Consider the following 26,040-nt stretch of genomic DNA (forward strand, 5'->3'; position numbering starts at 1 on the left):
AAGTTGATAAACAGCATTTAAAGATGTGTTTGCATTTTCCCTTGACCAAAGGCAATTGCATATTTATTTTCTTCCCCATGAAACATGACGGCAGGTAATTCTATGTGGTCTCCTAAAAATAGACATACAACAACCTTGCCAATACAGCTTAAAAAAAATTCCACATCTCTCAAAATGACACTCTAATAATCAGATAAGTTTTGCACATTTGACACATTTGATTTATTTCATGTACATCCATTTTTTGTGCTCATCTGAGTGAAGATTTCTGGCTAGAGTTTGTGTGATGATGCTATTAAAAGTTAAGCTTTTGGATAAAATGTGAATCATCAGTTCTATTCTATTCAATGTGGTTTGCAACTTGACCCTGTCCAGTCTTCTTACATCTTCCTGCACATCCAAAGAAAATCATGCTACAAAGTGTGTCTTCACCGGCTTTTCACTCATACTTTGGTCACAAAATTTACTTGAATTATGTACAGCAACAGCATCTGCGTTGGCAAGTACTGTCTACCATTCATGTTGCAATTGAATGCAGCTATAAAATATGAAGGAAAAAATCTCAGGTCTTAATGCAAATTTGTTTAATAATATTTTCTTATAATTTCTTGTGTGCTATATATAGCTAATTCTAAATATTTGTTCTTTTTTTGTTCCACAGTAGTCACAATACTCTGAATATTTTAAAAATAGGTTCCTAACATTATCAGTATCATTAAAGTGAAATAACTGATTATTAAATCATTTCTTACAACCACTGTCAAAACACAGGTCTAATACTGTATATTATGCTATTAGAAACAATATATCCTTTTTGTTAGGAAAGAGGAATTAAAATTAAATTATTTGAAACTTCTTAGCGCTTTTATCCCTAAGGTGTTTGGGGAAAGAGGCAGAAGAAGGGATTGTATAATATGATCCTTATACACTACCATCTATTGCTGCTTAAACACGGTGAACAACCTATATCATACATTTTACTTTTTCTATTCCCTGCAAGTGCTTTTGAAGTTCATTAGGAATGTTAGCGTTTGTGTGAACAACAGATGGATAATAATGTTTACAGTCAGAGAGGGATATTATTTAAACTTCACCACCCAGATTTGCCAACAAACCTTAGCAACGCTGTGAAACAGCCCTGCTGTTTTACTATGACCCCCCCTCATGGAGGGCCATGCTGAAGTATGAGTTAACTTGGTGATGGCACTGAAAGATGACACTGACTTGCCTGAGTTAGCATTTCCTCCCAGTTGTGTTCAAGAATATTTCTATTTGATTTATTTCTCTGCATTTTTGTCCCCAACTTCAGTTTCACATTATTCTCCACCTGTGTCTCCAGTCTCTTTTTATGCCCTATTTATAGGTTGTATTAACAATGTATTGGCACCGTATAAATACCCGATATCAACATAAGTGTATGTATCATGGGACTGAGTTAACAAAAAGTAAAAAAAAATCTGCAGAAAAACTTAGTTTGTAAATACATTGTCTAAAGTTACACGCCACTAATACGCATTTCTCTCTGGAACCTATCAATCATCATCAAATCTGAACATCAGACTTTCAGCTTAATTAATTACATTTGCTGCCTGTTCAAGTAAAACTAGAAAAAATTACTTCAGAGCACAAACCAGATCGTAGTCTTTTCCATGAAGCCAATTTGAAACCACAGCTCTGGATGCAAGGTTGCATATTGCTCGTGAACAAGCCCTAAGTAGCTTTAATCAACTACATAAATAATGGCAGTGCTGACAAAGTCAGTGAACTCACCACTTGTCCGTCTCTCCCTGGAACACCAGGCACTCCGACAGAACCCTGGTGGGAAACAGACGCCGGTGTTTAGCAAATTAAACAGGTCATGAAACCTTTCATCTCTTAATACAGTACTTAGGAATGATGGTGAATGCTTGCTTATTGTAACTGCAATAAATTTTTCAAAAACTAATTTTTATCCAAGCTGAGCTCTCTTTTCAGTTGACATTTTATACTGACTAGACATGTTCCCATGTTGTACATTTTAACGACTGTCCCACTGTATGGCCTCTTCCAGAAACAAGCTTCAAGCTGATGGTCACTTTGTAATGTTGTGGATGCTTCACAAGAAATGTAAGAATTAAAATACAATTCCATTTAATGCTCTCGATAAATTTTGAGAGAGATCCTACACAATTGAACACAGCACCTGAACAAAACCATTAATGCTTCAAGAGGGATGCTTCAAGCTCAATAACTGGTAGTGCCAATCTATTTTACAGCATTTAAGAGATAATCTGCAACAATTCAGCCTGACGGTGCAAATTACAGATACCCTTTTAAATTGTATCAGTATTACTGCAAAATTACCAGTATTACCAAAATTTAAAAGCCAACACAGGCCAAACACAAGGAGCAGACAAAGGAGGAGAGCAAAATATTAGTATTGACTTGTGACACTGGATGGATCTTTTTACAAAGCTCTCACACTGTAAGTTTCTGTATGATGGACAATTTTTTTGAAGGAACTTGCACAACTGTTGGTACCGATGTTCAGTGAAAACCTGAGGTATGAGGAAAGCAGGAAAACGGCATGGGTTACACAGTGTTCTCCTCTTTTTATATAATAATGGTGTTGCTCAGCAAGAAAACTGAAAGCATTATTTTTATTTTTCATTTATAAACACCTTAACAGGATACAAAAACGTGATCGCTATTTGAAAGGCTAGCACCCTAAAAAGGGGCCAGGGGACTGGAAAAGGCAGAGGCTTTGACAACAGTGAAATGTGCAGTTTCCCAGGACCCTTAAAACAAATAAGTGCCCTGTGGATCCCTTCATGCCCTGCTTTCTCTGCGTCCCAAGAATCAGTGCATGACATTTCCCTCTCTATTCATATTGGTTAGAGGTTTCACTAGAAATGGTTTAGTCAAAGGACACCAAGACCCAAAGGGAATGCACCCAAAATGGATGCATATGTTTGTCAATGAATAGAGTTGAGAAATCCTGTGAAACAAGACAAGGAAGCAACCCATGAGGGCCTCAAAAAACCTCCAACATTTGAATGCCCAGGAGGCTCCAGCTCATAGCAGAGCTGCAAATCAGTAAGAAATAATACACTGGCATCCCAGCATATGTCCATGACCCAGAATGCTCTCCCCTTTGGCATTCCTGTTGCCTCTTTTTGCTGGATACATGGTCACGACTGCTAGCCACTGCAAAGGGGCCCTAGTGAACATTTTCACATCTTTGTATAATTTTTCCAGAAAACTGGAAGACAAAGCTCAGGAGGGCATTAAACCATCAGCCTCAATAAACTATCCTATTCATAACAGTCTTCTATAGCTGCTGATTTTTCTTATGACATAGGATCGTAGAAAGTGTAAATAAAGCTGATTCTACCATACCAAGTAAAAGTTTATCAGATATGCAAAAGCTCATCAGCACATGGCTTTTGCTGATGCTGTACATGCAAAATACCCTCCTCCCCAAGTCTTAGGGTATAATTTTATAATGGCAACTTAGGCATCAGTACAGCTTTACAATGTCGCATTCCTGCATTGCCAAACATGAAAGGTAGTCCTCTCCTTCAGCCTGAAAACTCTGTACAACTCACAGCTGACAAAATTCCACCAATTTATATGCTTTCGGATTACATTTTTACATATCAGCACGTTTTTCTTTCTTTTGTTCAAAAAGTTCTGTTTGAACAGATGCAAGCAAAACTTCCCCTTAAAGATTATCTCAGAAGAAAACAAACAGAGGTGGCATCCTTCTCACATATGTTAACACTACTTATTCCTTTCCTCTCTCTTTTTTTCTTTATACAAATTAAGCCTGTTTTATTAAACATCTTCCATACAACTTTTTAATATCAACTAGAAAATGACTTGCCTTGGTGGTGCGTGGGTGAGATGCTGGAAAAGTGCCACTTACTAGCTGTTACTGCTGATATATCTAGGACTGTTCTAATGGTGTAATTCCATAAATCCTAAGCTCACTCCATCAAACTGAGGCAGTCAGCTTTAATGACTGTAAATAATGCTGAAAGCATTTGCAGGAAGTCAGGTCTCAGGTTACCGCAGGAACAGGAAGACACCAGCAGACCACCTGAACACTGCCAACCAAGCACCATTTATCAGCAACACCTATGTCCTTTGTTTCTGCTGCTCAATTTTTTAGTCATATGGCACTGATCTACTTGAGTAAGGACAAGCATTTAATCAGAAACTCTATCTCTCCACCTTTCACGTTTTAACTTTGGTTTCCTAGTCGTACCAGTGCATGAATAAGAAAATTATAGTGACCTTTTCACCTGAAAGTTAAGCAGACAGATTGAAAACAGTCTGCTCTGCATTGCTTGAACTTCCTATGATAGGGGAAATGAGAAATCTGATGTCTCACATTATATGGCTGCATTTTGCAAAAACAAAATTCAGAGCCTAAACTAACTGATTCAATGCGGTGTACAGTAGCTGATTCAATTCACCTTTTCTGCTCGCAATTTGGCACCAGGAGGAATAATCACTTTCACAGTATCGTTGTTTATACTATACCTTTTGTCCCGGAGGCCCCTGAGGTCCCTGCAAAGGGAAAACAATTCAATTAACATCATAACTCTAGCCAATTTAAACTGAAATGACCAATTAAAACTGTCTTATTGTGTAAGCATTCCGATACTGGACTGAAACCAGCTGATGTTTTATACATCAAGGAAAAGTAAAACTTTATGCTCAAAATGCACAATGGATCTTTTCTCTTCTCTTTTGGAACTGATCTAACTACTAACTGGAAGACTCAAATTTTCCCCCCTTCTAATCCTTTCTCTTCCAACCCATCTGTTTCTTCTAATACTGACAAATCTGTCAGCATTAAGACGACTGTGGTTTTTCTCTTTCTGACATCAGCTCATAGCCAGTTGTGTGTACACAGTAATATATCTGCTCGGCAGCATAAAAACAAGGTTTATGCAAACAAGTATTTTTAAGATAGAGAGAAGCATAAGCCTCAAAGTCTTCTCACCTTCTAGGTGTCAGCATACATGACTGTGTTTTACCCAACACATGATCTGTGCCATCATTTGCAAGTTAAGAGAAAAATCATTAAGAATTAACTTCAGAAATCATTAAGAATGCTCTTGGGAAGTAAAGAATCACCATTTTGTCCCCATGACCTGAAAAGGCAGGAAGAGATATCTCAATTCAGGAAAGCTTAACTGCTTAATGTCATACAGGAGTCAAAGTCTCATTGATATTAATAGGACCCATTTCTCATCTGGCATCTCTGAAGTATCCAGGTGGTTTATTGCCACAGTGGAGAGGGGAGGCAGCGGGGAAATAGATCAGCTGACCATGTCTTTGACATTTTGGCAGTCTGTTTTGGTAAGAGCCAGACCATGTCCACCGCAGTTCTTACGCACTCTTTTCCCCATGTTCCTATTATGTGTGCTGGTGCTATATCAAGCAAGGTGAATTCTGAGTCCATAAGGGTGCAAAACAAAAAGCCAAAACTGGAGAATCCAAATCCTTCTGATGTGTGAAAGAATAAAAGAAGAATTGATTGATATCAGAACTGCAATTATTCAGAAATTCATCTTGAACAAAAGGATTGCTGCTTTGAAATGTGGGGTCAATTTTATTTTTAAGGTAGTGTGAAGTTAGGCAGAATCCTCCCCTGTTGGTAGATGCAGGGCTTGTTGCAATATTGCTCTGATGCAACTTTAAACTGCTAACATGGAAAAGCTCCACTGGTGGTAATTCTGGTCCTGAATCCACTGATGTGGATGAAAACCTTGCAGTTTTAAATATGGATTCATACATCTAAGTTTGGGCATTGTACCTTGCAAAAGGTTGGAATAGATAGTGTTGCTTCTTGAAACTTCTGCCTGATTGTCTCAGCAGAACTAGGGTCTTGTAAGCATCTCCTTTTGACTGTAGGGACAGATTTCGTTAATGGAAAGCCACCTGTGAAGTGCAGGGTGACAAGTTTACTCCCTTGTCTTCAAAAGGAAGCGCAAATACCCAAGCACTCAGCACGTGATGATCAGAGCAGTGAGTAGAGTGTTCATCTCCTTTTTCAGACTGCAGAAAAGTCCCCCCAGCCCACTGCGTTTCAAAAAAACCTGCTGTTTAAATCAGGTTTTCTTTTCATTAAGTACCCGAATTCTAACCCTAAGATTTGCTAGAGGCTGAGGACACCAGTAATGCTAAATGTGGTAATTGAAGAACAGCTTATTTCTTAAGCATTGCTTGCAAACAGTCTCCAAGAAAACTAAAGATGGGAAAAAACCCAGATAAAACAAATCAAGAGGATGTTGGTACATGAGTGTGGCCTGCTGGGTAAGGAACCATGGTTATAACAACATACTCCACAAAGAGTTTTCTTCCCTTTCTTCCAGAGAAGGGAGCAAGTTTCTTCCAGTGCCTCCCCTTCTTCTGTGAGAAAGATGCAAATTTGGCTAACAACTTAAAAACTCCAAGAAATTAATGCTCAAACTAGAGCTTTCCTACATCACCGTTACCAAAATAGGCTCCAGATGTCTACGTCCTGGGCATCAGTTATCTGTTGATCTTTCCCATATTAACCAGTTGCATTTTGGGCGTATTCCAGGTCTTAAGAAAAATCCCTCCACCAGTAGGCCAAACTGAATACAGAATAACTGAAGACTACCTTCATAGCTCATACCTGTTACTTTTATGTCCAAGGAATGGATATAGCCTCTTTAGTTTCTAACTGCTTAAGAAGCTAATAAAACCTTCTCAAGACATTCAGCTACATCGAAGTACCATTTGGGAGCCCTCAATACAAAGTTAACTATTTGAAGGTAAAATGATCATTCACTTATTAATACTGTCCCCCAAAGTAAACTGTTAAATGTGTTGCTCTGTTGAGCACTTTGTGCCTGGTGCTTGCAGCTGTCAGCCTCCGGGATGGATATAATTCAAGACATTCCAGATGTCTCCAGGAAAAGATCTTTCCCCTGAATTTCCCCCTCACTGTTGCCATCATTCCAGCTCCTCCAGAGGACTTATTCAATAAGAAAATATTTACATAGTAGCATAGTCTTGCTTTTATTGTGCCTTTAAAATTAATCACTTCGAGAAAAGAAGCAGCAGATACGTATAAATAAATATTTTATACAATTAGCAGTTTTCAATTTCTGGTACTCAGCCTGGAAATGGTTCTGGTGTCTCATGCCCATTGAGCTACCATGCCACTTGATGACAAGAACAGTCCTCAACAATACAACTACTTCAGCACTATGCTCAGAAAACCAATTGCAATTAAAAGCTTACCTAAAGTGATATGTTTCACAATTTACACAATAACAAATATCCTTTGAATGTTCAGACTGTAAAATATAGCTGAATAGGAACAATTTTTCTTTAAAGCACTGCTCCCTAGCATTGGGAAAGAAGCTCAAAGCCACTGGAAACTTAGCAGCTCATCCATTGACAGCTCCCATGCCTCCCCCACATAAGCCTGCCAGCAACCACTTAAATAGAAAACCTGAAATTAAATTACTAACAGAAAACAGCTTCACAAAAATGTAAACCACTCCAGAATTGCTGTAAAGTGCCTATTTTCTATTACCTACGTTCTCTGAGCAAGGCACAGAATCACACTGGAGATATAGAAATAAGCAATACAATCTGGGAGAAAGAGAGGAACACGAAGGGATAAAATAAAAAAAGCCCAAGACTTAAGTTCATTTCCAGAGGTATAATTGATAGCTTCTAGAAGAATCTATACAGGAAAATCAATATGACCATGTGGATTTTTTTTTCCCTGTTATTCTATTGAACTGGGAAGAGTGCTGTGTTGCCCACTTGGTGAACAGACAGTAAGATCAGCAATCAAAATCTCTATGTAGATCTTGAGACAGGAGAGGCAAGAAATATGTGAAGGTTTCCAACCAACTCCTTAGATTGTTTTGTTTTTTCTTTCTTTTTCTTCAACTATCCTGTGTTCCATAACAGCTGCAGTGGTATACTGGCCCTTCTGGTTGCTCCAGTACAACCAAAGGCATGCTTTGCAAATGCAGACTTGGCTAAACTTCACTTTGGATAGCTCTTCTGCCACTGGGTCCAGGCAGCCCAGTGCAGCCAGCTGCTACCACTGCTCCCCACCTCATTCCCCTCGAGCCCAAAGCCTCTGCTCTGCAGTGACCAGGCATGTACGAAACATGCAGTAGTCTTCAACTAGTTGGAGGCTCGATCTGCTCCCACAGGTAACATATTGTCACTCAGCTTCTGTCACCATCATCCCTGGGACTATGAAGGAGGTAAAACAAGAGCCTTTAAGACAAGAGCTATAGAATTCTGTCAACTCCTGCATATATATATATATATCTATATATATATATAAATAAAATTGATCAACAAATCACTCTATAATAGTCTATGCAGATGATGTTGATAATAACTATTTGTCCTTTGCCTGTATCATTGGAAGCTGCCAGAGTTTCCATGTAAGGATGCTCAGGATCAGCTCCTAAACCATTGGTGACTAATGTTAAAAAGCTAATTTTATAAAGAGTATCTAGGCTTCAAAAATTCCAATGAAAGTTCATGAAAACTGTTTGGATGAAGTGACTATTTAGCGTTTTTGAAAATTACACTACTTTTCTTTAAATTGACACACATTCACTGAGAAACTTCAACTGAGAGGGCTGAAAATTTTTGTTGTGAGAGTTGCCCAGAACAGGAAGATGACTAAATATGATAAAAATTAAAAATAGTTCTCACTGTTTCAGATATCATGAACAATTCAGAAGAACCCTTTGCCATCATGTGCAATTGAGTAAACTAGCTAGGTAGCTATGACAAGCTATTATAGGGCTTCACTGAATTAGGTTCTCATTCAAATAGCTCCTCAATAGGAGGATGGAAAAAGAAGGTGCGTTGCTCCAAAGAAATTCAGCTACTATCTGTGTTTCTCTGGAGATGGAGAATTATTTGATAGTTACTTAAGCACTTGGAAAACTGGGTAACCAAGGATAAACAAATGTTTATAGATGTCTTCTATGCAACTGTGTTTTTAAAAGGTAAAATATTTCCACTATGAATGCCACTCTTCAATCACTGTTTTCTGAAATCAACAGACCTCCAGAGCTTGTACCACATCAAACCTTGGCATCATAGAAATGATCAAATGAAGTTGGACACTTCAGTTGGGCCTTGACAAATAACTATCTAGAATAAATTAAAAAAAAAAAAAAACAAACTGAAAAGACTGGCCTAAATGTATTAGAACAAATGTTCTGAGTTCCAAATTCTTCCTAGACCTCCCTTCTAATGTTACAATTATATTTTCCTTTTAAGCTTATTCTGTTCCTTATGCTTTAGCAAGCTGCAAAATAAGAAATAATTCTGCCCTGTAAAGGTTAAAGTTGCAGTTTCAAAGCACAGTAATTCAGGGTGTGATACATTAGCAACAGCCTCTCAAGATGTTTTTGTATTCAACTTCTGATGCTTCAGTTGCTTAACATTAAAAGAAATGTATGAAATAGAAAGCTTGGGCATTTTCAATTTGCAGGTCTGGGGCAGCAGTAATGATTGGCTTTACAAGGTATCAGAGTTCATGGAGAGTGAGCACAAACACCAAATGAAAATGCCTAACAAAAATATAATGAAAAAAAGAATGTTTTTGTATACTGAAAAAGTTAAACAGCAAAATATGTCACAATGGTGCAATACACTGTCATACAAAAACTCTCTTATTCCAAAGCTTTGCAAAAAAAAAACAAAAAAAGAAAAGTCCTGTTTTTTAAAACTTCCGTACTTCCTATGTAAACTAAAAGCTCTTTGTAACTAGAAGGCCTCTAGAAGGTACTGTGTCTATATTTCTATGGGACAAAAGAAGTTCCAAGACTGTCCCTGAGAACAGATATTTCCCCTTTGGTGCCTATAAGAATCATTAAACTCTTAGAATAAAATCATAGAATCATTGAGGTTGGAAAAGACCCTTAAGATCATCAAGTCCAACCGTAAACCTAAAACTGCCAAGTCCACCACTAAACCATGTCCCTAAGCACCACATCTACACGTCTTTTAAATACCTCCAGGGATGGTGACTCAACCACTTCCCTGGGCAGCCTGTCCAATGCTTGACAATCCTTTTGGAGAAGAAATTTTTCCTAATATCCAATCTAAACCTCCCCTGACACAATTTGAGGCCATTTCCTCTTGTCCTATCACTTGTTACCTGGGAGAAGAGACCGACCCCCACCTCGTTACAGCCTCCTTTCAGGTAGTTGTAGAGAGCAATAAGGTCTCCCCTCAGCCTCCTTTTCTCCAGGCTAAACAACCCCGGTTCCCTCAGCCGCTCCTCATAAGACTTGTGCTCCAGACCCTTCACCAGCTTTGTTGCCCCTCTTTGGACACAGTCCAGCACCTCAATGCCTGTCTTGTACTGAAGCCCAAAACTGAACACAGTATTCAAGGTGTAGCCTCACCAGTGCTGAGTACAGGGGCACGATCACTTCCTTACTCCCACAAATCAATTTCTTACCAGTCCAATGGCATAAAGAACTTAAGAAGGAAACCTGTACTAGCAGATGTACATGAAGAGCAAAGCACAGGTTTCATACAAAGTATTCATCTGCATTTCAGTGGAGCCTGTGTTCTACCCACTGATCCCATTTTCTGGTATGTAACGGGTACATGATGTAATTCTGAAAACGTGTTCCTGCATGGTTGAGGAGTGTTTCATAAAGATTGCAATTTCTAGAGTACTAGTATTGAAATGTGCAATGCTTTAGTATTGATGAATCACCTAGATAAAAGAACGACCAGCTAAGAAAGCAGATTAACTATGATGGGAAACCTCATAAAACTTCTGATGAAGCAGTGTCCCCTGCCCATGCTATCTTATCTTAATTGATGAAAAGAGCAGCAATAACTATTAATTCATGCTCAGGCAGAGCTTCTTATCATCATTCTCTTAGTCACTGCTGTGGCAGCCGTTACTGAAGTACAGAGGTTACAAAATGCCAAAGACTATTTTTTCTGAGATTTCCTGCAAGTTAAGGCCAATGCAATTGTATTGGGGGAAAAAAAGAATAGTTGCTGTGAGGGGCATAGGCTGAGAATTTCCATTTCATTTGCTAGTTCTTAGTAAACTTTTACAGCTAAACAGCTTAAGAACAACACCTTATAAAATTTACTATGAACATGCTACCAGAATGAAACAAAGAAGGCTGCTGCAGAACTCTGGCCATTGAAAACGAAATCACAATTAGTAGTTTCCCGGAGGAGCTATGAAGATTCACACCAGCTGAGGATCTGGCTTTGGCCATTGGCCTGAAAGGCTGAATTGAATCCAGCAGCACTTCCCAGTCAGTTCTGCCTGGTCCCTGTGAGTTCATTTTGTTCATTTTAACCTAAGATGAAAAATTAATATTAATTAATTTTAAAGATGTGACAGTCTGCAGACTGAACTTCAAGGTTACACTTTTCCACTGTCTTTCACAGAAATGGCAATGTCCTTTGGAAGAACATCCTACTTACTCTGAATAACTAGTAAAAGGAGTAACATTAGGTCTTGTTTGCTTGAACAGATGCCCAGCAAGACTGCATAAGCACAAAACTACTAGTTTGGAAAACAATATATCTTAAAGCAGAGGGATTTTGCATTTGGGTTACTCATTATAGTATAGATTTCTTTTGCAAAGAGACACCTTTACCTGAATTCTCTGGTTATTCTGGACTGTTCTGTTCATGCAAAACAGAACATCTGTAAAATTACTTATCTGTCTTTAAAGCCAATTTTGGGGGATAAAATAATATACGGGGTTTTTTCAGTGACAAGAAGTGGTTGATTCATACACTGAACATGTTTAAATTTAATTCCTGTCCAAGGAGCTGAAAACATTGCAAATTTTGATCTTCCAAATTTTTATTACTATGCACTAGCTTAAAATACTTTAAATGTAAAAGCACCAAAAACTCTCCCACGTGGAAATTGGAAACAGAAACACCCCATGCACACCTTCTATTCTATTGCAGTTTATGAATCTGAAAATGTTGATCTATCAGTGTCAGCCTTTGAGATTTCCCATCACTGACTCACTTTAAGTTCGCATGAATAGTCTGCAACCAGAAATCCTAGCTCTTGGGTAGAAAAGAATCACAAATTCATCTATGATTCATTCAGAAAATGAGAAGATAAAACAGAAAACCTCTTGTATGGTATTTAAGAGTCCTTATCACCAGGAAGAGCAGACAAATAGCATGGGAAGAAGGATGAATTATGAGAGGCAGGACACAACTTTGACTGAAAAAGTTGAAAAGCTAAGGAAACTATGGGCATTCCCTCTTGCATAGCACACGTTTTGCTAGTTACACATAACATTTCAAAACTTAATCCCTTTGGTCATCCCACTGCTTGGCCTCCTTCTGAATTCTCTTAATCCCTTCTGCACAGAGGAATGATATCTTAAACTCCTGTAGAAGGTAGTTCTGCAGGGCTTTCAAGTGCCATGGAAACTCGACACAAATTGCAACTAACTAGTCATTCTTACATTCCATTCTAACATATAAGATGCATACAGTCACACCTTTCTAACTTAAACCTAAGCCTCCATCTCATCTAAAAAGGAATTGAACTCTCTTGGCTCAAAGAGAAAACAGAGTCTTCCTGACACAGCAACATATAGAGCCAAAAAACCCTTGCAAACAGCTCTTCCCAACATCTCAACTGCAAGGACAGAAGAGCAATAGAAGCACACTGGCACTGATAATCTAGAAAGATTTTCAACAGGGCATGAGACACCCACGTAAGCAACAACTCACTTTCCTAAACCTCTCCTCTCACCACCCTGCCCCAACCCACACATGCTTACATTGGAAATGGGGAAAAAGAGTAGCCATTCCCCATCTTCAAGACAAATTTCCCTTGTGCACCTAAGATAGGTTGAGCTCTCTCGTGCCAAAGCAGAACTCATGCCGGAGAACTCAAACATTGTCATTCTCTCTATATGGTCCAAGCAAACCTCCCATGCCTGACCGGGAGAAAGGTTGTTACTGCCCTCTCTCACAACATAATCTGAAACATGATTTTCTTTTTCTTTGTTGACACAGAACTTCATTAAAAATGGAGGAGAACATGGCAGCAGATTCTCGGTTGGAGTCAATTGCCGCGTCTTCACTAGAGCCACTGGATTTCCTATTTCACTGAAAGGAGGACATGAACATTCCCAGAACTCCAAAGGCATTAAAATTATTTCAACTTTTTGTGAATCAAGGCACACATTGTTTGAGTAGGTCACAAGTTACTCAACACGTGTAATGAGCTTGTGGTATGTTCTGAGACACAAGCTGGAAAACACTGTTACCTGATTATCTACTACCTTGTGCCCTTCAAGAAATTTATTCCACATCTTGTAAGAAGAAAAAATAGAAAACTAAGTAATTTCAAGCTGAGCCATTGTTGGTTCACAGGTTAAAACTGAGTTTACCAGCTCTAGCAATAACCTGTTCAACTAGAAATACCAAGGGATGTTACCAAATACAAGTGTTAAAACACTTTTGAAAGAGAAAAGCTTCTATCCCCGTTATTATAATCTAGAGGACAGGCTTGCAGCTCTTCTTCACTTGAACAGCACCATGGGATTTAAAGCTGCTGAAAGTGTGATCCTATAGGCTACAAATAGCCTTCAGCTTCCACAATATTCAGCAAGTACATCCAAACTGTAGGGATTGTTTCACAGCATCTGGTGCTCTCCTTGGCTGTATCTTGCCTCCATCCTGGATGAAGAACCAGAGTACATGCCACAGTACTTGCTTCTTACTGGAAAGGGCCTTGGATATGTGGTCAAGTAGGAAACCACAGTACATCCCCAACAAGTGGACCTCTGTGAGACCAGGACTGGTAGTACTTTATGGGACCCATCAACTTCACAGTTTCAATTTCATCAGGAAGAAAAAACAGGAAGCTAACTCGGACTTCAGACTCTTGGTGTGAAACAAGGCAAGTCCTTACAAAAGAATTCCTGCAGAATTAACCTAGGAGCTCCTCTGGGCAGAGATATCCATTTTCATTTACTTTGAAAAGATAATACGTGGATAATGCAAAATAAAAAAAATTGCAGGTAGGCAAACACCTGCGTTCTCCACAGCAAACTATACCTATTTTCTCTGGCAACACAATTTTACAGCATACTTGTTGGGAAATCAGCCATTTCTGCAGTAATGTCTCAATTTCCAATATGGAAATAGGTATCTGAGTGCAGAAATGCATGACAGAAGATGTCAGAAGCAGCTAGACAGCATCTGAATAATTGTAGCACTTTCCACGGGGAGGAGAGTCTGGAAATCTGTACTGGCATAAAGAATATGTCAGAAGCACCAAGAAGAATAAAAAGAAATTAATTACCTCTCTGATACTCTGATGCTCTTTACTTGATCTCTACACAATCTAACATTTAAGCTGTCAGACTGACTTTTAGAGCAGGCATTTAGAGCTGGAAATTCATGTAATCTGGGATCTTTCTCTAACACAAGCTTGCTGATTTGATTTTTAAAACACCTTTTCTCCCTATTTAAACACACCTGCATTTAGAGAAACAGATCAGTAGCAGCTCTTTAGTTCTTACACACAGATGGTTACTTTAGAGCAGTGGGAATCTTCTGAACATGGAGACTAAAAGGGGACGGACTATGTTTTGCTTTAAAAGCCTTCAGGGATTCTGCGACGCTGAAGATCTGGTCTTGAATAGAAGGAAGACACTGTTGCAGAATCGGAGTGAGTTTTGTCCAGAGGTCAAATAGGAGAATATTCCAAATAAAACAAAACAAACAAAACCCCCTCCCTTCCCAGCTATTGCACCTATTATTAACAGGCCCTCAGAAACCAAAAGGACAGAACAAAGAAGAGCCTGGAAGCATGCTAAAACACTAGGTGGTACCTTTGGGAGGCTTTGATTTTGGTTTTGTTAAACCATTATCTCCAAATGAAAAAGTACAGGACTTTAACTGCCTGATCATAGGAGGTATTGCCAAGTCTCAGAATCTTAGTTTTTTCTTCCAAAAGATATTGGATTTTGTCAATTCAAAATGTTTTGCAATTTGTCAAGGTAAAATATCATCACACCTGTTTAAAACTTCATAAATTCAAACAGATAGCAATCATATCTGCACTGATTGCTGAGCATAAAATCTTCCTCCTCAGAAGCATTCAGGAATCAAAACCACATGCCACGGGCTACAATTCTGTCATCTCTCATAAAAATAAGAATGACCATGAGTGTTTAAGGAGATCTTAAGGGAAAAAAACCACTGCATGTTTCACAGTTCTGGGAATATGTGACAGGCAGAAACTTCTGATGCCTTACCCTGTGGCTGAAGCTGATTTACAACCAGTGGAGCTTCAATTTGCTTCCAAATGAATAGGGTTAATTAGTTCCTGATGCAACAGAAAACATCTACTCCCCTATCTGAATATTTGTAAAAAATGCATTCTTTTGGCTGTTACATTCTCACACACACACAGAGGAAAAAACCAAAACCTCAGGGGAGGAGAATATTCTGAGAGTTTCAGTATGCTGTGCTGTGTCTTCACTGTTCCATCAGGCAAAGGGCCAGAGCTATTGCCACAGAGACAGCTGGGATTTTGGCCCTTAAAACAAGTAGATGGTTCTTGTGCTGCTCAATGGTGTCAAGGTGGAAACAGCTCAACTTCAGAGACAGTGATAAGTGGGGGCCAGGAACTGGGAACACCTGGCTTGGCTCTTTTTTTGCTTTGCTGTACCCCTAGCTGTTTTATTGCCCTCTACTTCTGCAAGCTTTAAAGAAGTTGGCCTTATATGACAGGTGACTGTATGCAAAAAGAGGACGTTGTCTTTCTCATGTTTTCCTCACAAATGAAGCTTCAACTAGTCTGCGACAAAGGAATGTTAGGAAATACACAGCTATAAAGCTTTTTGGTATTTCACGTTTTAAAAAGTGTATATGTCATGTATCTGTTGCAGTTTCTTAGCAAACTGGAAGAGTACTTACTGTCAGTCCTTGTTCTCCTGGTTTTCCTGGCTCACCCTTGAAATAAACAAAAAAGGAGTGAATAATTTCAGTAACATGTCTCGAATTCAGTTTTCTACATAATAATAAAGTATCTTAAAAATTCCATTCTTAAACAGGTATGGCAGCTGACTGCAAATTAAATATATTACTTTTTTGCTTTTTAAAATAGTAGGTCAAATCTCAGACATTTTGAGAGGCAAAGTACTATTTCACAATCATGTAATGGTATAGTTTTCAAGGCAACAGTTAAGTATTGGTGTCCTGACTCTGCCCCTTGGTTCCAAACATAATATTCCATTCCAGCCAGTGGTGCTAAAGGACACAGGGAAAGGTTATTTTCACATATGTGCTGAATCCCACTGTTTACATATTCCAAAATTACTGCTCTGTGTCATCACCTCAATCAGCAGGCATAACTTACCATTGCAAATTATCATGTTCCTTAAACCCAGGAATACTGGTATTCTGAAGCCATGCAATAATTACTCAGCTGTTAAATACCTGGATTGGCTTTCAAAACAGTAACTCATCATTTTTCCAATGTATTCTCTTTCTGTGGGCACAGTTCTACATAAAGTCAGAATCTATCTTCTCCCCTTTCTTCCCATATGAACACATACAACTGTCTGTAGAGACAGTAAAACATATCAGTCATACAATATGGGCTAAAAATACCCATCCAAAAAACAGAGTTCCTATAATTTCAGTGATCTGGTTTATAGATCACTCCCTTGTAAACCCAACAGAGTATAGGGCAGTCCATGTGCTGTTGCATCAGCACAGCTTCAGGATCTTCTTCAGCAGCTTTGTCATAATAGAAAACCTGTCAAAAAACTGATGAGAACTATTCTGATGTTGTTGTTCTTGGCAAACAAAAAGAATCAGAACTGCTTCTCTGGGTATGTGCACATTGCATTCAGAAGCAAACATGTAGCATCTGCAAACACACCGAGATACCCAGGAGAGAGAAACCATGCAGGCACAGGTTTCTGACAGCTAATTACCCAAACTTGTTGGACTTCTCAGCTCACTGAAGCCTTCCTAACTTACATATACAGCAATCACACAGCCTGAAGTGAGCATCAACATATCCCCATAAACATCGGGAAATAATGGTGAAATAATTTCAAAAATGTGTATTATCTGTTGTCTTATTACCCACAAAAAACTTCATTCTTTTACTTCTTTTTGGAGGTGTTAAAATTTTGAAGTGTTTGTGCTGGTGTCTGCACAATGCAAAGGGAAGGCATCTATTCTAGGTATCGCTCTGTAGGAAGGCAAGTATGTTCTGGTTCCAACAGGTTCTTCTGTTGACTTCCAAAGAAAGGCTTAGCAGAAGGCTGCACAACCCTTTCTTACACCCCTACTCTTCCTTAGTGCTCTCTCTGCTGGCAATAGGCCCAACAGCATCTCCCTAAGATTTCTACCTCCTCAGCTCTAAAGATTTCCTGCCCAAGAAACCAACACATTTTCATCTCTAGAAGCTTTAAGTATCTGTAACAGGATGCACACTTCTGGGATGCAAGGTGGTGATGACACAAATGGAGACATGTGGGCACACAGGCTGCTCCTCAACCCTGCTACACTGTGGAAGAGAAGTAATGGTGGCTGCTGGAGTTGCTCCCCGTGCCTTGCTACCCTGGCTGCCTGACTTTCTCGGGATACACAGCAAGTGTATGGGCATGGGGCAAAGCAAGGGCCAAAACATCATCTTATAGCTCTGGTGATTGTAAAGCTCCTTGCTTGAGAAGGACAGGCTGGAAGCGAAGCCCCTGCTTTGCCTAGCACTGCAAAAGAGAAAATAACTGCCTTCTAATGGTGGTTGACCACTGTAAGGACTTCCTCCTATAGCTCTGTGATGCTGCAACTCATAACACAGTGCGGCTATTCTTTTGTTGTTCATCTCTTTAGCTCAAAGGTCCACGCAAGCCTTTTAAAAATACAAAGCTGTCACTAGCTCTCGGCTAAGTTTTCCCTTTACAGCTCTCCTGCTTGACTGTATATCACACAGCCATGGAGGAACAAGCCTTTTGAGAATCAGCAACACTAACCTGAGGGTACAGGACAGTAGCAAGGAGCAGGACGGTAACAACAGTCAGCAATCTGGATGGTTTCTATCTGAGTGCTTGTTTGTATCTGACTCTAAAGCAGTATTACGAACTGATTTTCCATAATGCTATAGGGCTTAAGATAGCCACAGCTTAAAAAACTATAAAAAGAAACTCTCTCTTGCCATCTAAAGTCAAAATCACTACAGAACTATTATAAAATTGAATGACCTCATTGCATGAAATGCATTACTTTCCTGTTATAAGAAACAGTAATGTTCCCTTTGCCAAGAAGCACAAAACCCCAAGCAACACACAGTCACGTTGTAATCAGCAACACCGGCTGATTCTCCTAGCCTTTTGTACATGAATTATAAAAATGGTATCACTGCAGTCAGAAATGGGTTCTGGTTTCACTCTCACCCTCACTACATCAAACCAGAAACAACTCTGCTGACTGCAGTCAATTTTACCACATTAAAAGAACACAAGAGGCCCAGATGAGGCCCAAAGCCTGATGTGCTGCAGGACTAACAAGAAAGGAGTAGGTGTCAAAGTAGAGCATCGCAATGGAAGCAACAGACTTTTGTCCTTTCATAAACTTGAGGTAGAACTTATAAGGGCAATGGTGGTAAAAAACCCCCAAGACTGCAAAAAGCAACATCAACAAAAGCAACCCTAGAGTACTGCAGGCCTTAATTGCCAAGCCTTGCTGGATTTTCACAGGAAATTTTAGCAGAGCCTTACTGTTATCATCATGTTATGTTATATTTGTACAGTTAATACAATTTCAGATGAGGCAACCTGAATAGGGCCAGAATAGAAGTATAGATATTTTCTCTCTTGGTTTTACCTAAAAAGGCTCTGCATGGAAATTTTATGCCTTCCTGTCCTGGCTCCAAATAATGAGCTACGCTTTTTCTTCAAAAAACCTGTTTCTGTTTCCAGTGCTGGTCCTCACCTTGCTAGTTCCCTATGTGCCCTCTCGGCTGTGATCTTTACTTATCATGGGGGGGGGGGGTGTGCATCTGCACTTGTGGCATTTCAGTTGTCTCGTCTCCTTCTCTGTGATTCCGTTTCCACACTGATAACACAGTGGCATTCATGATGAAAAGAGTGGTACTTCTTTCAAAAGAATGCAAATTAAGGAGGCTGCAAAATATAAAGCTAAAACCATACTCATATTTTGCTAAAAAAAAAAAAAAAAAAAGTCCTGCGTTTATGCATCTGCTGTCTGATCCTGTGCCTAAAACAAACAATAAGCAATATACTGGATTCTGCTGGGTGTTCTAATGAAATACAGGGGACGAGCCAAAGAAAATGGTACTGTTCTACTTGTGCAAAGATGGCAGAATCTGACTCCAAACTTCATCGTACTCTGGGCAGCTTTTAGCAGTTTGTTACTTTAATTCCATGATTTTTGAGGCTAAATCATTAAGAAGCAAGAAGTCAAGCCCAGCCACGCTACAACATCTCAAATTCAGCTTTATCTCGAAGTCTGAGTAGAAACGTTTGCTAATTGTGGAGTGGGGCAGACCCTCCGCACGCAGCTATTAAACATCAGTGAGCAACTGAGAAACCTTAGAATGTGCAGGGAAACTGTCAGGGGTGGGAGGCAAGGAACCTAGGTGTTACTCTTGGCCCTGCTATGAACTTGTTCTGTGTGTGAGGGACTTCAGGTACACCATGAAATCTGCCTGTGGTTCAGCTTCCACATGCCTTTCTTGCCAATCTTACCTCAGAAAACATCTTTGAACCTGAGCAAACTGAGCTAGCACACACTCGAGAGGAATTTGGACACCACGACAGCAACAGACTAACTCACCGGTATGCCAGGCATCCCGCGAGGACCATCTTTGCCGGTATCTCCTGGGGGTCCTCTGGGTCCTGGTGGCCCTGGAGGCCCAGGGGGGCCAGCTTGTCCTTGGTCCCCCTAAATCATCAAAAAACTTCATCAGAAGTTTGCTTTAGAGGCATCACCCACACAAAGAGACATTCATTTACCCAGAAAGAGCGCAAGACAGGCTGGAAGAAGCAGCCATGAGCTGGACAGTGGCTTCTTGACTGCTTATGGCAGAGACTGCACTTTGCCTTGAAGACCAGGGGTTATATCTGTCCAGTGCAATCAGCCACAGAGCAGAAAGCTCAAATTCTAAACTGCTTGTCCGACCACAGGACATAAGCCAAAATTTGGGGTAGCCTTGCAATATTTTACTCATCCAGTTTTCCAGAGCAAGTAACTGTTTTCAATAAGCAGCTGTTTGCTTCACAATTGGCATAATCATAACAAAGCTGAGGTAAAAAAGAAAAGTTGCGTGTAAGAATATACAGTTTGCACAGCGATTTTCCAAGCCCCTCAATGATGCATGGATAGATTTAAAAAATGAGCATGGAAAATAACTGCTTTTCCACAAAGTTGTACATAATTTTTCATCTGTTTTGGGGAGCTGTTTTATAGTGACAATTAGCTAACTCCCTTCATGATTTATAGCTATTAATTTGTAAAAGCCAACTTTCAAGAGAGTTGCCAAAACATATTACCTTCCTCTTTAAAAAAAAAGACACCAAAAAATGGTGCTCAAGTTATAATTTCCAGCACACCACTGCAAACCACTGAAAAAAGCTGACTGCACCTTAAACGTGGATCATTTAGCAAAGCTACCCATAGACTTTTAATTGTTAATATCACTAACAATCGCTTCATTCCAAAACATTTTCAAATGAACAACCTGCTATAAGAAGGCATCTGACAAAAAGGTCCAGCAAAGAGTAAACTGAATGTAAAGAAGAACCAGACTCCAGTGAGATGAAGCACTACCTTAATGAGGCGGCGTTTAATGAGCTGCTGATCAGCAGAGAGAAACCCATGATTGATTTTAGGGAACACCATCTGATCAGGCAGGTGAGGTCAAAGGTTGAAGGTCAGAGATGAGAAAATTGAAGAATAGACATCAGAAGGCCCGAGAAAGAAATAGAGACATATTCATTAGATTTGTAATAGCTAAAGTAATATAAACCGGTGCTTCTGCCTGACAGAAACTGTGCATTCTCTTTTGAAGAAATTGACCTCTAATGCACAGGACATACCACTTTATGAATTCATCATATACAATGAATTAACTGTGTAACTTTTTTCTCCCCAGACTTCCTGTGAGAATTCTTCACTTGTAGTAATTTTTTCATTACCTGGGCTCTAAAAATCAGTATTTTTATACGCTGTTCTTTCAGCAAAGCTTCTAGAGACAAAGCACCAGTTCAGCTTTCAGTCAGATGTTCTAACCAGCATATCGTGCCATGAAGAATGGTGTCATTTTAATAAGGACTGGAGTTCCAACTTGACCAGATTGCTTCAATCCTTCCTGCTTAATTTGCAAATGCGCTTTCAGATTAAACCTCTGATATCTAACACAAATAGCTGACTCTATATGTAACCAGTATAGAGTTCACTGACATTTTCCACACTCCTGCATGCCTCAGGGAAGCAGAGCTACAGACAATTCTCATCTGAAAATAAAATACTGACCAAGATCACACAGAATGTGGGTGCTGCCGGGGGCAACACTGTACACAGTTATAGATTTGATCCCATGCTTGGCATCAGGAGTACTTATACCAATGCAAAGGCGGTGAGGGTTGTCTTAGGTCCACCATAAGGAGTCATTGGTATCCCATGGTAAAAACAATTTTTCATGTGCACTTTTATGCTGATACAGAGAGACCTGACTGAACAGGTACGTGTCAGCCACAAACCTTGACGGTGAGGATCTGATTACTGTGCAGAGCAGCGACTGTGGGGAAGCCTGGCAGACCCTAGGGACACAGCACAACATGGTACCAAAACAGCACAACACAAACATCACAGAGACAATTTACTAACAGACAAACAGAACGAACACTATGTTTAGTATACCCCATATTGCCTACTGACAGGAAACAGCCTCTCTGTCATATGGGAAACAGAGTTAGGTTTGCACTACACTGCAGATGCAGGTGGTTATTTTACAACAAGAATATCAAGAGATTTTAGAAGAGCCAGTCCCACAGAGGTGACTTTCCTTAAAATTACAATAAATTGTTATGATCATTTGACAGTTGTTAGACTATCAGCTGGCAGATGACTGTGCCATTTTCAATTAAAACGTGCTACAGCACTTCAAGAGAGCTACAGAGAAAGCTTTGCTCAGGATTGCTGCAGAACTTGACAGCAGTGATGGTGGATTTTGAAACGCTTTGTATAGTTAACATCCTGCTCCTCATGTTCTGTTTAACATATGACATTCAGCACATAAACTGGTAGTACATACACAAGTATAAACACTGAACAACAATCTACTGCTAGATCTTGGGTAGTCTGGAATGGCCAAGGTCAACGTTTTCAAGACATACATAGCAGCATTTTCATATCCAGGGCAAAATTCCACACCCTCCCCCCCCCCCCAAGCGCTGTATGCTGCATATGGTTTCTCATATCCTACTCTATCAACATGTGCAGAACTTGTACTGTACTGGTACAAAAAAGAAGTGTGGTAATCGTGACCTGCTGTGACAATACAAGGGGTGAATGTGGCTCTCGGTTCAACACCTTTCTTGTGCTGCCTTGTAGGGTGCGAATTAGACTTTCTGATAAAGCTGAAACCTTATACAGTTGAGCACTGAACTCGTAAAGAAAGAAATCCCCAAGTCCTCTCCTTGCCCTTAGCATAGTACACTGTCTGAAGCAGAGGCTTGATCAATGGGGGAGAGACATCAGGCTGAGGAACACAGAATAAAATATAGTCTGGTAGCTCTAAGCTCTCTACATGCATGCACGCACACGTGCCACCTCTGTGAGGTGGAGCCGGTGGCACAGCCCCTCTGTGAGGCCTGGAGCGTACGGCTGCAGGGTTGCAGCTTGGCACCTCCAAAAGGGAAGGCTGCGCCTGGCTCTGGCTGCCAGACAAGGCGGCTTCCAAGAAGTCCTGCATGAAGGCTCTGCCAGGGCAACCCACGTTGCTGTAGTGCACAAGCCCTTTGCAGCCCAGGCGGCCTGGTTGAAAGCGCCAACAGGCAACAGCAGCCTGCCAGGTCTCTCGGCTGCGGCAGATTCTTTTGACGTGGCAACTATTTGCTCTATTCATCTCCACATGCAGTCACATCAGAGATCCTCTAGATCACAAAGACCACGCTGGTCTTTACAAAAGAAGGCAGAGTAACTTTCTGATGCACGTTTGTCCTTCGCTAGCACCTTTGAGTTGCGTTCGGCAGCTTTATTCCTGATACACACCCATGAGACAAGGAAGCCGAGACCCTGTAAGAGGATCCCATAAAGCCAGTGGGAGTTTTACCAGCCTTCCCACTTCGTTCTGACAAACTGTGGTGTGGCTAACTGCATTGCTCGGTGACCTGAAATCTCCTCTTGAGAAACAAATAAAAAGAAAACAAAACCAAAAAAGGCTAGAACTCCAAACATTTAAAGAAACTCACTCCTGAGACACTGCTAAGACTGGAATGATACATCATTTAGAAAACAGATGTATCAAATTTGCATTTATCTTATTATGGAATATAAGTTAAACAAGTTATTAGATGGTAACTTGCCAGAATCTTTACATCTGTGACTCATTAGCCCTGCTGTGCATGTGGTCCATTCCTCTTCTAGATAAAACTACAATACCCATGTAATGGAAATGAGTACAAACAAGAAACCTACAAAAGAACTAAAATCTGAGTAGCAAGCAATAAACTTGAAATCTAATTTATTAAAAAAAGGGATAAACAGAAAATATTTTAACAACTTCATTTTTACTCATCAGCCTTTAGGATTACAGCACAGTAATGTTCAGTTACCTCTAAATGTAGCATATTTGCAATTTGACATTTTAAAAAGTGGAAACTCAAACCTCATATTAGTTTTGATTTATTTCATCTTGATCACAAAGGAGAGCTAAGAATTATTTAAGAAAGGGGTTTAATTGGAAAATATACTGGTTTGCCAGGAAATATTTTTTTTTTTCCTTGAGAATAAATGAAAGAATTTTGAAAGTTTTGTGTAGCTCCACACAAAAACATTTACATAGGGCACTTCACCGTCCAGCCCCAGCATTCTCAATGCTTCCCAACACTATACAGGCAAGTTTAAGAGTAGCTATCAGTACTGCAGTCTTCTGCCTATATAAACAACACATGAGAAAAGGGGACAACCCCATTCTTCCATCAGTGGCTTAGTAACTTCTTTCAGCTTGTTCCCAAGTAGGATAAAGCTTTCTTTCCTTTGCCCAAAGCAGGCATAATCTCAGACCTAATGGTCAGAGACATGCAATGCCAGCTTGGACCTGGACTATCTCCCCATATGTAACATGCATATTTGGAGAGAGCCAGAAACACAGGAATATTAAATGGAACCCAACAAAGAAACTATAATGGGTGCATAGTTTTCGCATGCGTGGGAGGCTTTAGGAGGCATTGCATCTTCTGGCATCCATGAAAGATAATGTTGGCACACAATGAGCTTCTAAAAAGGCATAAAAAGAGCTATCCGTCCCACAAAATGAGTTTTCTTCCTTTCCTGTCACTCTGCTATAAATATAGCCACAAATATCCCCTAGATCTGTTTTATTTTTTCTCTATCTAAAGCTGTTCTCAACGATGGATTCAAAGTTACTCAATTTTCTCTTTATTTGGTTTGATTCTTGAACTGCACATAGGAAGGGCTCTTGTTCTACACCCTGGGAGGCCCTCACAGAATATAAAACACTACAGTGACCAACAGCGACCACTGGCCCACTAAATTCCTCTGCTGACAGCAACTCAAGCTCACCCTGAAATGCTAGCTGGTTACGATTTCTAAATTAGCACATTTGTGGCATGCCTCACTGCAATTTTTGCCCAAATGCCAAGCAAAACATGATGTTTGGTGGAGGCTAACAGGCATGTGACTGCATAATGCAGCGCCCTGCTTACCTACCTGGAAATGTACATAAAGCCTACTCGTCCCCATACAATGGCTACTGAGAAAACCGAAGGATGCCGGAACATCATATCGTTCCCTCTGTCTGATTTTTTACTTAGATGAAATAGTTCTCCTGTTACATCCATCACAGCCTTCAAAGATGTAATTCCTACTAGCAGTCCTAGATTTTTCACAATACCCTCAGATTTGTTCATTGGTCTACATGAGGTCAATATAATAAGGTCATCATAACCTTGTCATATGGCAAGTATAATAACATTAAGCAACAGCATTACTGGTTTTACACTATGCTGCGTACACTCCATTTTGAGTATTGCATTTGCTTAGTAAACTAAATGTCGCAGTCCTCCTTAGGATTTTCCTTCTGACCTGTCATTAACCCAAGCTGCACAAGTTTACATGTTCCTGTGAAGACATGGTAAATGAGACAGGAATTACCACCTGCTGTTCACTTGCACTTCCTAAGGTTACAGCCAGCTGCTGCTATTTCACATCAAATCACACAGGCTTCAGGCCAGAGTGATCCTGACACTCTTTATGGCTGCTTTACCTTCCCCCAACACCACCTCCAGTTCTAATTAATCCTTCGGACCGAGTGCCAGTCCTGCAGCTAATTATTGTACCTGCCCTGGGGAATACAGTGTTCGGTATCACCCCCTACGGTGCCACGGACTCTCAGCAGGAGCTCTTTTATATAATCCCTTTTATCATAACTGCTGCTTTCTCCATCATCAAATCTGCTAACTAAAACAGTGCACCGCAACAAGACGAGGATCCAGAAATTTCTATTCACTTAGGCAATCATTCAGCAGAGAGTATTAATTTGAATACATTATGTAACAATTCAGACTTTGTATTAAAATAATAAAACTGTAATGTTTAAGAACTAGCAAAAAAGGATCATTATAAAAGTGTTATTTTCTATAATGACCTCTGTACTTTCACAGTGAACTCTACCTGACACTACACTCAAAATGAACAAAATTTCTCTATTTTGGTCCTAGTATTAGATGAATTTTCAGTGAGGCAAATATCTTTTCCACACAACTCAGT

The 26,040-nt window shown here is 39.9% G+C and overlaps 1 protein-coding gene across 1 annotated transcript in view; it reads right to left on the bottom strand.

Annotated features, from left to right (window-relative positions):
* The window catches only part of COL25A1 (collagen type XXV alpha 1 chain), a 329,639-nt gene that overhangs the window by 72,646 nt on the left and 230,953 nt on the right, over positions 1-26,040 (bottom strand). The window contains exons 8-12 of the mRNA XM_072863100.1: positions 21,789-21,848; positions 19,864-19,971; positions 15,970-16,005; positions 4,528-4,554; positions 1,771-1,815 (exon numbers count right to left, since the gene is read on the bottom strand). Coding sequence (XP_072719201.1) covers positions 1,771-1,815; positions 4,528-4,554; positions 15,970-16,005; positions 19,864-19,971; positions 21,789-21,848 — 276 coding nt within the window. The remainder of the gene's footprint in view (positions 1-1,770; positions 1,816-4,527; positions 4,555-15,969; positions 16,006-19,863; positions 19,972-21,788; positions 21,849-26,040) is intronic.

The sequence above is a fragment of the Ciconia boyciana genome, chromosome 5 (assembly GCF_034638445.1).
Source record: "Ciconia boyciana chromosome 5, ASM3463844v1, whole genome shotgun sequence".
NCBI lineage: Eukaryota > Metazoa > Chordata > Aves > Ciconiiformes > Ciconiidae > Ciconia > Ciconia boyciana.